Source organism: Neopelma chrysocephalum, unplaced genomic scaffold (genome assembly GCF_003984885.1).
Source record: "Neopelma chrysocephalum unplaced genomic scaffold, ASM398488v2 Primary Assembly neopelma1_25, whole genome shotgun sequence".
Lineage (NCBI taxonomy): Eukaryota > Metazoa > Chordata > Aves > Passeriformes > Pipridae > Neopelma > Neopelma chrysocephalum.
In genome coordinates this window covers 9,170,646-9,184,619 of record NW_020897694.1, presented here as the reverse complement: position 1 = coordinate 9,184,619, position 13,974 = coordinate 9,170,646, and the positions used below count along the sequence as shown (strand labels likewise).

At 39.0% G+C, this 13,974-nt stretch overlaps 1 protein-coding gene across 9 annotated transcripts in view; it reads right to left on the bottom strand.

Moving 5' to 3' along the window:
* Nucleotides 1-13,974, bottom strand: part of FNDC3A (fibronectin type III domain containing 3A) — a 118,581-nt gene that overhangs the window by 48,554 nt on the left and 56,053 nt on the right. For 4 of the 9 annotated variants that reach the window (XM_027674362.1, XM_027674364.1, XM_027674363.1 and 1 more), the window contains 2 exons: nt 5,553-5,629; nt 776-1,013 (listed from right to left, as the gene is read on the bottom strand). In XM_027674362.1, the coding sequence (XP_027530163.1) occupies nt 776-1,013; nt 5,553-5,629 (315 nt within the window). Of the gene's footprint in view, nt 1-775; nt 1,014-5,552; nt 5,630-8,654; nt 8,779-10,246; nt 10,289-11,248; nt 11,295-13,974 lie in introns of those variants that run through there. The other 5 variants (XM_027674365.1, XM_027674366.1, XM_027674369.1 and 2 more) reach the window with 4 other exon arrangements.

Below are 13,974 nucleotides of genomic sequence, written 5' to 3'. Positions count from 1 at the left end.
CACTCAAACCTGAGCGCACATAATCTTGGGGTCTTGGGACTCCTGGTACCACTCATCAGATCCAGAGGAGGACCAGAACCTCGACCGGACTGCAACCACCACTCTTGACCGGACTGCGATCACCACCCTCGACCAGACTGCGATGAGCACTCTTACCAACAGGTTTTCCCCTCCCCTTTTACTTTGGACTCAGGGGGACCATGTGGGGCTCAGCATAGGGGCCAACAAGCACCATTCTGTTCGTGCCCCAGGGTGCTGGGTTATACGTCTGGGTTTTGTGGGTTAAAACCAACTGCTTGTCCATATAATTGTATTATTGTATTATTTTTTATTACATTGTAACTCTGACTTGTGGTCTCTTTTGAGTTGGGTTCATTTCTCCTGCCAGTTTACCTTTAAACCAGCACAATGCTTCAAGCAGGATACTTGCAAGACATGAGTTCTCGGAATAGTGCACAGGTATTGTTTTAAATGTTGAACCACTACAAACACTTTCTGCATTGCTTTCCTGGGTAAATCTATAACTGATACACATTAGAAGTAATCTGCATATTTAATGGATCACTGAAGAGACAAGTCAAATAAATTAAAAGAACTTCTGGTATAAGCTTCAGTAAAATCAAGGCTGGTATCCTCATAAAAAATTCTGTGTATGGCTCCCATTCAAGCTATAAGTCTTGCTCGATAAAGCCTACATAGCAACATAACAGACGCTGGAAATGAAGAGAACATTATTACCTTTGACAGAACTTGCAATATTTGATGAGCTACTTACCCACATCCCCGTAGACTTGTGAGGTGTGATACTGCGGAATGTACTGTGTTGCCATGTCACCGGCTCCAGTCACAGGTGAGTACATGTGACGTGGTGGAGGGGGTATCATGGTTGGAAGAGGAAGGAAGCTGGGCAGTGGGGGATGTGGAGGCCTGTGTATTACTGCATGACCACCAGGATGAAATTCTGGAGCCTGGGGAACCACCACAACCCTTCGAACACCGTTATCCTCAATAACCTGTACAGTGAGAGACACCACATACCAAAAGAGAAATGTCAGTATGTTTCTACAGATACTTAAACAAAGCTAGGAATAGTAAAGCCCTTAAATTTGAGGAAAGGAAAACAGAAGAGCTCAAGAAAAATTATGTAGGACAAATAAAGGGCTATCTACGTTATGTGTATTAACTGCAGCAATGCCAATAATTTCTCAATGCGGTAGGGAAAAATACTGTTAAAAAAATCTGACTGTAACAACGTCTTATAAACAGCCAGGTATATTTATGGCACGAGTGTAGCTTCTCCTTAGGGTATACCATTTCCACCCTCATTCACATTGCTTGTATGCTACACTGCTTCTAGGATTTGTTCTACAGCAAAACAACTAGATTGCTTCATAGAGTGAGTTGACAGACCTTACTCCACAAAAATAGTGAGAAAGAATAGTGAGAAAAAAGGCAAGCTGTCTCTGGTTATTGTTCTGTTCCCAACACTAACCCAGGAGGCACTTGCCATACTGCCCCTTCAGCACGCAGCAGCCACCATCTGCATCAAACTGTTAGCAAACAAACCAGCAGGATGGTGGTCAGCCCTCTCAAGACTCCTTCACAAGTCAAGGTAGTTCTAAAAAAATTTTTTTTTCTTCTCCCCTATCCCCCTGCCTGTTCAAATGTCTTGCACCCTTAAGGAAACCACATACTACCCAGAAAGTGGGGGCCTTTGTGGCAGCCTCTGCTAGACTCTCTTGCGCAGAGGCTTGAGAAAAATTAGCAAATGGGAGATGTGATGAGTCTGATGGAAAGAAGGCCCAAAGGCACAAATTGTACAAAGTGCTGAAGCAGAAAATGCTTTTCACGAAATGAGCGTGGGTCATCAACTGGACCAGAAACAAGCATCTTCCTTGAAGTACTTCACATCATTATGCTCTCTAAATGTTTGGATCAATAGCGGTAAATTAACAAAAATACATGATTGTTGGTGACACCTAGAGACGTCTTGCCATAATTTGACTTGTGTGTATTATGGTATCAGTAACTTTAGTGTATGGGATGCCAACAAATAAATTGTTCTTTATTTCTTAGTAAAATGCTGTAGAATAATGTCACAGCAAAAACTGCAATGTAAGTTTTTGAATGAAACATTTATCCAGAAAAGCGGGAGAAGAACGGAATATCACAATCACATTCAATAGCAGGGGACAATGCAACCCTATGACATAAGTTTTCACTGACATTTGAAATAAAATGGGGACATGTACACATACATCAATGAACATCCTTGTGCAACGAGAACAGATCAATAGATCAAAACACTTACTGCCAAGCTGCTTTCAGCTCCACTGTTTAAGCTTAATGGTATTATGCTTGGCTAGATTTAGTCCCATGCCCTGGTGTGAACGCTTCCACCAAGCCCATGACTGAAAGCTGCTTGGAGGATCAATCATTGGTTTTACCATGCCTCCACTAGAAGTTGGTGTGCATCTGATACAAGCAGAATGGAGCTTCTGGTTTTGTTTTCTCTGACAGCAATCTGATTTGTGTACCCCAAAACTATCCTGCTAGCTGAACCAGTAAGTGAGGTAGGTCTAGGAAACTTTCAAAACTTCACCACTGTATTGAGAGAACTGCATGCTTCTGGTGTAATGGTAGAGTGAAGATTCCTATGCATATGCAATAACATTCAGAAGACATAGAAATACGTACATAATGGAGCCAATCCTATTTTACTCACATAATAGTTAGAAATTAATATAAATTACCTAAGTGAACACAGCTTTAAAACACATGTATATCACGTGTCTTTAAAAAGTGTTATTTTCAGTATATGGAAATCGTCCTGTATTGTGAAAGAGTAATTTCACTAAAGACAACACTATTCATATCTGTGTAACCAGAGCTGTATGGTATCCTAAAAGCAGAATTTATTAGCAGCACTAAATACAACTAGAACTTCTGATGTCCAATGAAATTCTGTAAACACTGAAATGTAGTTTTAATTATTTAAGCCCTTTTTGCTTACAACCCCCCCCAAAACATTGCAATCGACTATGATTTTATGAGCAGATTCAGATTATGTAGGAAGTAGCTTCCATTAAAAAACAAACAAGCTACTGAGTTTATAACTTGTTTCTCTGGGTCTGCTAATAGCCTAAGTACCTCTGAAACAGACATCCAATTCATAAGTGCAGGGACCTTAAGTCTAATAGTGCAAAATTAAGAGTTTGACAAGTCTCTATATGAAACATCTACTCAGTGGCAGGCCTCGAGCGGACAACTACACAGATAAAAACCCTCTAAACAGCAGTAAGAGCATCATGCCAAGTATATAATTTTAAGTTAAAAAAGTAAACAAGCTCTCTATTATCCTAGTTGTGCTAGCAAAACATGTGGTTCTGGCATAGGCCTGTTTCGTTGAGTGATCCAACCAAACATCACTGGAAAACTCACTACAGACTGTCAATACAGACAGCTTAGAGAGGGTGAATAAAGATGTGCTTTCTTTCAGAGTTTTACAACTACAGTTCCAAAAGAAGAGGAAGGAAAAAAAAATCACCTTATGAATTGCTTTTTAGTTATGTGATATAAGAAAAATAAATCTTTAATTCAGTAGTCATCCCCAACTTCTAACAGAGGACAGTGTGCTGTATCACTGCCAAGCAGGCACTGAAGCAGGCAGAAGCATAATAGAACTAAATGAAAATGGATAGACAAAGGATGGTTATGCTGAAGTTGTTCTTCCAGGCTGACAGCTTTAGACATTTAACTGGTTTCCAATTTATCTGAAAATACAACTGCAGCTGCTGACATTTAAAAATATATTATGCCTGAAGAAACCAGTTAAGTTACTTTGCTGGGACTGCATTACGTTCAGGAGAACTCTTAGCTCAACAGACTTGCCTGTTTGCAACACTACTATCAAATCTTCTGGCTTGCAACAGGAACTTTGATCATAAACCTCAGCGGCTGCTATATTTTGTCAATAGTAAACACTTCAGAAGGCTTATAAATGATTGGTTTTCCTGGACTATGATACTTCTACTCAGATGAAAACAGCTCATCCACCTGTACTGAGCTGAGCAGATGTGAGGCACCTTCAGTTCAAAAGTCAGAGCACTGTGCTAACACAACACCTGCTTGCACTAACAAACTCCAATGAAAGGTTAATGGACAAGCCTCAGCAAGGTCCAGCCCTTTAGCCTCTTTGCTTCAGGTTGTTTTCAAAGGAAGGATAAATGAATTTTAAAAATATTATCCAGATTGGCACAGGTTACACAACTTTTTAAACATGAAGTACTTCATGTTTAATTAATATTTAACTTCATCAACTGAAGTTAAATATTCCAGAAATATGGTAAAATTCAGAATTTCACTTATCTCAAAACTTCTTTCTGTTCTTTAAAAATTAATTCTATTAGGAATCAAGACTTTTTACTATGACCTAAAGATAAATGGATTTTTGTGATTATTTATAATTCATTTTTCTTCTGCCTGTTTGGGAACTCAACTATGAAGTACATATAGAATCAACTTATCAGCAAACTTTCAACAGAAGAAAGATAAAATCACAGAGTACTACTCTGCCTACCCTAACAGACTTTTCTTTTGCCAGAGGACAATTTTTTTAATGCTGTTTAGATAATAAGTCCAACATCTGCTAGACACTGTGGGCTTTTTGGTTGGGTTTTACAAGTTGTAGTCTCTTCTTGGTGTACACCATGGGATGCATGCCAAGCCAGAGGTAGACGGATCACAACAACAGAATGTCTTGACAGAGTCTTCCATCATGGGGAGTGGCATTCATCTGTTCTAACTTCCAGGTCTGACCTACTAACTCCTCAAGTTGTTCTCAGTTGAGGGAAAGAAAGAGACACCATCTAGGAGGCCACACATCTCATTATATAATACATGTGTCAAAAATAGCCAAGAGGAATCATCCTTTTAATCTACTTTAAAGGATGTCCAGGTTATCTAGCTCACATTTAATTTTCAGGCATCTAAATTGGGAATCACACAGCACTGAAAAAATGAGAGCCCCATTTTAAGGTAAGTGGTAGAAACACCTATTATATGATAACTTTTTCCCAGTGGACAGTTGACATTTTTCCATGTTGTTTGCTATACTTTTTCAACTGACCTGTTTTACTCCTCATCTGCAGGGAACTTCCCAGACATGAACTATGTACATATATAAAATTATATTGCAGCCAAGAGAAAAAATCCACTAACACAGAAATCAGTACAGGTCCTACACAAGGAGCTATTTGGGCCATGTTTGTATTTTATATTCTGAGGGCATCTAGTACATTAGGAGTCTGAACTCAACAAGGAACTGTGCTTGTTATTGTCACGTACGTAGTTAATATATAACCAAACAGGCACATACACAGCATAGGAAGTCTCCCATCTCAGAGACACTGTGGGACATCTCCCCTTGCTTACTTGCTTGATCACAGTGATTCTGAAATCTGACAAATTATTTTCCTGAATTAGCTATTATGATTCTACTCCCATAATTTGCATGATAAGAAATAAAATAAGAATCGAGTGAAGTGACATACCTGTGGGGCATATCCAGGAGGCACATAAATTGGAGGCACTGAACCATTTGGGGACATCATTGGAACCTGAGCAGGACCTAAGCGGGTTACAGAAATATTCAGTACAGCACCATTTAATAATTTGAGAAAGCTGAAAGAACATACTGAACAGCAAAGTCTCAGTGAAAAATATACAAGATACCATGGATAAACAAAGGCAATGAACTGTACAGACAGAATTACAGCAAAGGGCACTCTTTGAAGTCTAAAAATCAGTTGAATAGAAACAAGCTAAAAAACCCCACTGGCAGATGTTTCTCCCTTCTCTGTCAATAAGCTCACAGAAGAGCTCATGTCAAATCTTAACAGATGACAAGTCAAAAGAAGTGCCCTAAGATGAAAAGACAACAGAAGAGACTTTAAAACAGAAACAAACCAAAAAGATATTTGAAACAAATTACTGAAAGCAGTTAAGAGTTACAAGGAAAAGTACTTACAAAATTGCTATTCTCTTACAATGGTCCTATCACCTAAAGTAGTGTCAGTAACACAGCAGTGGAAAGTAGCAAACTGGACACTAACTTAAGGTCCCAGGGAAAAAGCCAGTGTATTACCCACTGGGAAGTCTACTCCTACTAATAGGAAAAGTCACAATACCGTAATGATCCTTGTACCATGCAAACCATAAAGAATGGAGTTTGGAGGCACTTAGATTGAATATGACACAATGGGACTGTGGTAAGGTGGCATTTGTATTGCCCGGAAAATCAGATACCTTCAAAGAGCTCAGGGACGGTGTCACATACTTGGGTTTTCAAAACGCTTTTGACAATGTCTCTCAAAGACTCTTAAAGAAGTAACTCTGCCTCTGGTTAAAAAGGGAATTGGTCTTTTAATGAATAACTGATTTGAGAACAGGAAATTAAGATACGTAAACGATCAGTTTTCAAAGTGGCTTGAGTGACCAAAGAAGTCCCACAGGCACCCAAAGAACCTGTTCAATGTATTAAACAAAACTTCTGGAAAAGAAAATGAACAGGGAGGTGACAAACTGTTGTTATGTTCTCCGAGAGCTGTAAAAGTTCTTATAGTATTCAATGACTAGATGATAAAAAAACAGAAGAAATAGTGTTGATAAATGTGAAGTGATGCACCTGGGCAAAATCGTAAGTATTTATCTACAGCAATAAGCCAAAAATTATATGTAAATAAACATATTGTGCAGCTACTACATATATTTTGAAAGAAATACCAGCCACGTGTTGTTTAGTGGCATTTGCAGAAGTTAAAATTCATAAGTAACAGAACAGAGAACAAGCAGAAACCATCATTATGCTGCGGTATAAATTCACACTGTACTTTCAATATCTTGAACAATATGTTAGTCTCCACCTTTCAAAAAGAACACACAGAACTAGAAAAGGGGACACACACACAAAAAAGGAAGTTTACACTGGCTTTTTACCTGTTTACCAGGAAAGATTTAAGAGACCAGGATCTTTCCACCTGAAAATGGTTCAAAGGGTTGGCAGTAGAGAAATAGTAAAAGACTTATCAAGAACCCCCACCCATAAACTGCCTACAAATGGAAAGACAGATCATTTATAATTTCTCATTTACAAGAACCAGATATAGTAAATCAATTCACCAGGTAAGTTTTAAAACAGATAAAGGGATTTCTCATGAAATGCGCAGCTAAATTGTATAAGTTAAATTGCTTTAAGAATACTGCAGAAACTAAAGATTAGGTTCAGATTGGGAGAGCTAATCTGTTAAGGGCTGTAAAAAAATACAAGTATTACTTTTGTTTCAGGAAGCTAGAAACAAGAAAGTTTTTTCTGTGTGCCTGTCCTGTCCTTATGCTGTCCCCTTTAGTATTTGATACTGGCCTCTATCAGAGTAAGCACATTGGCACAGGCTTCAAGAGGGATGTCCTTACATTATTGTGTTTAAAACACCCAAGGGAACAGTCACTGAAGTTTAATTATTAAAGAAAAACTGATACGCAATATAATTTGAGCAGGTTTTGTGACAAGAGCATAAGGTTGGGATTCAGACACTCTAGAACGCATTTTCCAAATTTCCAATTCAGTGTAGCAAAGCTATCAAAAGCATCAATCCAACTTAGTGCAGTTTCAGTAATATTCCTGAAAGGGTGTTCACAGCTCCACCTTAATGTTTTCTAAACTCTGTTAGATCTGCAAATGGAAAGTACTAAGTAAATGCAAAGTACAGTATACAAGACTAGCATACCTCATACTAGCCCATAAGTATGGGATTGATAGAAAAATAAAGGCACCTATGCCTGACTGCGAAGAGCAGGGAGAAGGAATGAAAAGCACTCCTTAGAGAAAGTAGCATGTAATCCAACTTCATTACACATGCTATAGGGACTTCTTTGGGATAAGATAAAGCAGTTTTCAAACATATTACCTAAAAAGAACCATGGCTTTATTATCAACCAAATGCTATCACACAACAGCGGGAGGGGGTGAAGAGACTTTTTAACAATAAGGTCTTAACTGAATGATTAACTGTGTAACAACAAAGAATATAAGGACTACAGTAAGCTATAAAATGGGATCTGAACATTCCTCTGGTAGTTTTGCTCATCTGAAACTCAAAAATGTTTCAGCAAAAGTTTCTCCTGAGTATGAACTGCTAAAAAGAAACAAAAGTGAAGTGAAAAGCAGCAAAAGAGAAACTAAAAAAGTGCTTTGCAGCACTACCTTACAATACATGCAAAAAGGTCAACGATAATGGAAGCACATTTATTTTAAGTTGCCATTCAAACAAATAATGGTTTCAATTCTTACGTAAGAAGATGGATTTTACATGACTTGTATCTTGCATTGCTTACTTGCAGTTTTTCTATCATTAATATAAAACACTGACACTTTTATGAAGCTCACTATTTTAAACTATGTAAGTTTCGAGTAAATTGAGAATTAAGAGCACAGTTACTTGAAATTTTTACAGAACACAATGTCCTTGGGGGATAAAGGAACTCTAACATGAACAGCCAGTTTCTTTGTGAACTAGTGAGTATCTGTGTTTGTCTTTTTTGTTTTGCTTTAAACATATAAAGAATATCGTTTAACAACCTTTTTAAAGCTTACTTACTTAGCACTTTAATCTCTCTAACAAACATAAAAAAGCAGTTATCTCCAATCCAGTACAAAGGTTGATCCACAAAGCCATTTTCAGTACACCCATAACCTACTAGTCACAAAAATAAAGACATAAAGGCAATGCATGAACCCGAAAAAATATTGCAGTGTTAGAATGGAGTCAAATCAGTAGCTTCAAAAATTGCATCCCATTTTTAGCACTTTAAAGTACCAGAAGTAATGAAAATATTGTTTTGAATATTCAAGAACTCTAATTTACTCCTGATTAGACTTCCAAGTGGCTGTGAAATGCAGTTAGATTGCAAAGGAACACCCAGGAAAATGGAAAGCATGGGACAAAAAGTTGGCAGACTTCACACGTATTTTTAATGAATACTGGGTTTTACAGTAAAATTACTGATTTCTTGACAGAAAGCATGCTATAACCTGCAAAATTTTATCTAGAGATAAAATGCTAACATGCTATAAAAACGTGTTGTTTTTTTTTCCTTCACTAACTTGAAAATCTTGGCTCTCCTTCAGTGAAATACACCAAAAGAGTAATTTTCATGCTTTTAGGTATTGGCTAGGCTGTTGCATGACAAAACTGGTGTGTTTTACCATGACATGAGAATCAGTATCTAGTACCAGGAGATAACAACATGAGGAATTAATGTTAAGCAAACATCTAATTTTCTATATTGGGCATAAATGGAATTGACTTAATCCAAATCACTGTACCATGAATGTTGATTACTTGAATGTTGTAAGAGGACGTCTCAAATCTTCTATATACTTTCAGGTATACAAGTTCTTTCATATAGTAAGTGGAAAAGAAGTATTGTGGGAGAGAAAACAAACACATAACTATGTTACTTTATTACTGAAAAATGTCTCATCAGACCCAGTAAAGGTTGATTTAACTCAACCCAGGATGTTTCACCACACTCTCAGTTTATTATTGTGCTAAAAATCGCAACAGCGGGACAAATATCTCCCTCCTGTAGCAATAGCAGGTGAAGTTCTCCAACGTGTCTATTTGAGCAGACTGTAAAACTTCCATTATGTTCATTACAGCCACCATAAACGTGTGGCAAAATTACCAGCGCTGCATCATCGCTGGAATCGTGACAAGCTGATCTAAGCATAGCAACACCTGAAAACCTGAGGATACCGCCATCGTTCGCCTAGCAGATACACCATTTCTTTTTTATTTCAACCATTAAGCATCGCTCCATTTTAAGTGTCTCGTAAAGGCGCTGGGCAAAGGTGCGCACACCGGATTCCCAGCGCCGGGGCCGGGAATGCTCTTCCGGGGCACTCCCCGCCCGGCCCTGCGCTACAACACCCAGGCTCCTGCGGCCTCCCAGCTCACGGGCGCCCTGCTCCCCTCACGGCTCGGGGCCATCGCGGCCCCGGGGCCGCAGCCACCGCCTCCGGGGCCCGGGAGCGCGTCACCGGCACAGGGGCCTGGCAACGCTCCGGCTCCTGCCCCTCAGGCTTTTTTTCCAGCCATCGCAGCTCTCCCCCATCCGCCACTGCCGCACCACCGCGGGGCCGCCCGCCCGCAGCTCTCGTGTTTCACCGCAGCCCCGGGATCCTTACCGCTCATTTCGGGCCGGGCGGGCGCTGCTCCCGGCGCGCCGCGGCAGGCGGGGCGGGGCGGGGCGGGGCGGGGCGGGGCGGGGCAGCTCCCTCAGGTGCGCAGCTGTGCCCGCTCCGCCCCGCGGCCGCTCCGCGCCCCGCGCTCCGCCCTTCGAGGGGCAGCGGCATCCTTTGCCATCCTGGGCCCGGTTTTTACTGTAATTACCAACTGTCATTGCCTGCTGTGATCCAAGTCATTTAGCCGAAAGCTTTTACGTTAATTGGCATAATTAAGTGCTAAAGAATTACTTCGGCCTAGTCCTTCCAGAGGATTTTCCTTGAGCTGACCTGTTAATCAGTTTACACCTAAGAAAGGGGGTGCACAAACAGATCTGGTTGCAAACAAACACTTTCTGGCCGGCGTTTGGAAAGCTGCAATGACTTTGATACTAATCTACGTGGATACTGCAGCTCATGAACACTGCTATACTTAGCATTAGTCTAATGTGAACAGTGATGAATCACTGCTATCCCCAGGAGGAAATAGCATTCAGGATTTACTGCAGCACATTAGGTTAACTATGGCTCTATAACCAAACACCCACACTTTGACATCACACAGGCGATGATACGCATCACTGACGCAAGCACTGACAGGATCAGACACAAAGGCCACAGCAGCTGAAACAATAGAGCGCACAGCTGACGTAGCAGCACACCCCTCTAACACTGATGAGCTGCAGTAAATCAATAGTCCCAGATGCCACAAACAGTTGCACCACTCTGTCTTTTACTTAAGGACTAAGACTTCAAAGTTTTATTTTGGACTTCCAACAGCTACAACTAATTACAAAAATCAGTAACAACAACCACCACCAATGGGTCTACATTTGTCTTGTAAACTGTGTCTGGAAAATGCTTCCAAATTAGTACTTCACATAAACATCAGCAGCTTTACACGTACTAGGTGCAACATAATAAAAGCAAGCAATAAGAAAAAAGAGAAGCAAGCACAGAACTTACTGTCAGGCCTGAGCTGGGGAAGAGGCACAGGAAGGAACTGTGAATGCTGCAAGGACACAGGCAATCAGAAGACTTCAGCTTGCAATGCTGTCAATTTAATATATTCCTTATGCTCTGAATTCACCCTGACAAAACAATCCCTTCCCTTCCCCCATCCATCTGTCTACTTTTGCCAACAAGGCTGGGGAACAGCAGCTGACAAAGCAGCAACATCAATTAAAATATATTAATTGGCTAAAAATAATCATAATTAAAAAAATCTATCAGCAGGCAGCAGGCTGGCAAACACAAGGAAACACTGAAGATAAAACATTATCATAGTTGCTTTCAAAAGCAGAGGGGAAAAGCATCAGTTTCATCCACACAGACTTTGGAATAATGGATAAAAGAACAGAAAACTATGAAGCCTAACTCCAATATTTCTAAAGATTACATCCTAATAAGATCCTGATCTTTCCCATGAAACCACACATACATATTCAGCAGAGAAAAAAAAAAAGGATGTGAAATCCCTTCCCATAGGCAAAGTGCAGAGATGACAGGTTCCTATAGCACTTTATCATGAATATAGCTATCAGTTTTCTTTTATAATGGCCTCATGTACTTTCAAAGGAAAAAGGTGACAATGGTTTCTATGTTCAAATGTTAAATGTACTTTTACTTCACCTGTTTCTAAACAATGACCATGGTGCAATTTTGTGATTAAAAAAAGATTGCAAGTCCATGCCTTTGAACGGTGCAAACTTCACAACACACAGTTACACTTGGGAGCTTGCATAAAGATGATTGTAGTTGTTTGAGATACTCCAATAATAAGAGTTTTTATACGTACTTTCTGAAGCAATTGTGTGGCGCAGTGACCAACTCTATCCTACTTTCTTAAAAAAAAAAGTACTGATGATTCAAAGCTGTTAATGTGGAAATACAACACACACTTTGTACTGTGCATCCTAGACTGTTAAATTGCTCTGTTAAGTTTGCCAGTTTAGGGTAATGATTTAGTAACTATGTGGAAGAGTTAAGTCAAAAAATTGTTCTTTCCCCCATAGCCTCTCAATTTAAATATCAGGTGAACCACAAATCACTGCATTTCAAAGGAAGTAAAATGTGATATACCATTCTTAATACGGAGAAGCTTTGATAAAAATGTTTTTATTCTTAGCAAGAAAAATAATCTGCACTCATTCTAATCTAACTGCATTGCATATTTGCTGAGCTTTTTCTTCAGGGACAGCCTAATTTCCTAGTACCAATGCTGAGCAGTACTGACGCGACTTTTTCAGAATAATAACTTAATATTTGTGCATACTGCTTAATCATGTTCCATTTGATTCACAACATTCAGAATAAACTATTATTTAATCATCTAACAGTTGTTACCACTAGAATTTATGTTTTTCTAACCAGGTGGTTTTGTTTTTTATCCCCATATAACACAGCAGACCAGGTAGTTAAAAAGTTAAGCACTGCTACTGACAGCTACTTGTGGTTAAGAGGTGAAAAGCACAACTGAGTCTCAGTAGTTGGCAGTCCTTGGTGTGTAGACAGCGGCTTCTACAAAAGCATGTGTTGATCCAGAGAACACAGATCTTGGAAGGAACAAGCATTAACTTCAACTTCCTTGCCACCCACCACCACCTGCTTGTGCAAAGAATGAAATTACATAATATAATTACTTGTAAAGGACTTTTCAGCATCCTGATATTCAACTTATTACACTACTGAGTTATTTTTTTCTGTGCACACCTACCTAGGTACATTGCCTTAAAACCAGAATGCAAAATTATCTGGCACATTCTGCTGTTGCAGACCTGGCATTCAGAGAAGTTCCCCTTCCTTTGTGCAGATTTCTTAATATTCCCCCTCCCCAAATTACTATACATACATACACACGTGTATGTGTGTATATATATATACATACAAACTATGAATTGAATATGATTTATTGAATATTACCCATACAAATATAATGTATTGATTAAGCAAAACATTGGCATTCATGCAAGTGCTGAAACAATTTTACCAAATTCTAGGGTAAGGTATTTTAAAAGTATGGATAAGAGAGAAGACTCAGTGGATTTAAAAAAAAAATCTGATTGAGCAAACTGGGATTATTACAACACATATAGTGTCAGAAACCCTAGCAAAAAATTAGTATCAGAAAAGGCTGCCAAGAGAAAATTAGGTGACCAACTCAAATTTTTAATTCTATTCAAGGCAGACATTAAAGATGTACTACTCCGAGTCCCTGGAGTCTACTAATAACAAGTACTTTCATTTGAAAACCTTCAAGTTGTTTAGATTTCAAGCTAATTATATAAATAAATACAATGTCCATTTAAAATAAAATCAAAGCAGAATAAAAATTATTACAATTATAAGCAGCTGAAATCCTTCTAGTATATAAAATAAATACAAAACACATCTTTCTTTAAAGGAACCAATTTGGGAGTGGTCATTCCTAACTAGAAAACATAAAAAGAAGTTAGTAGGACATGAATTGTTTCAGCTTTCCAGAAACCCCATAATCCAGTATTCTACATGATAAGCCAGAAAGATGGAAAAATACATAAATCTAGAATTACATTGACTCCGCAATTGGAGTTCTAGAGTACAAAAACAGGGCTAAATCTTGTTCTTAGTATTAGGTAAAAAGTTAATGACAACTGCTGTTTTTTAAAAAACCCTCACACTCAACAGCTCTGCCTCACTGAAATTTTACTCTC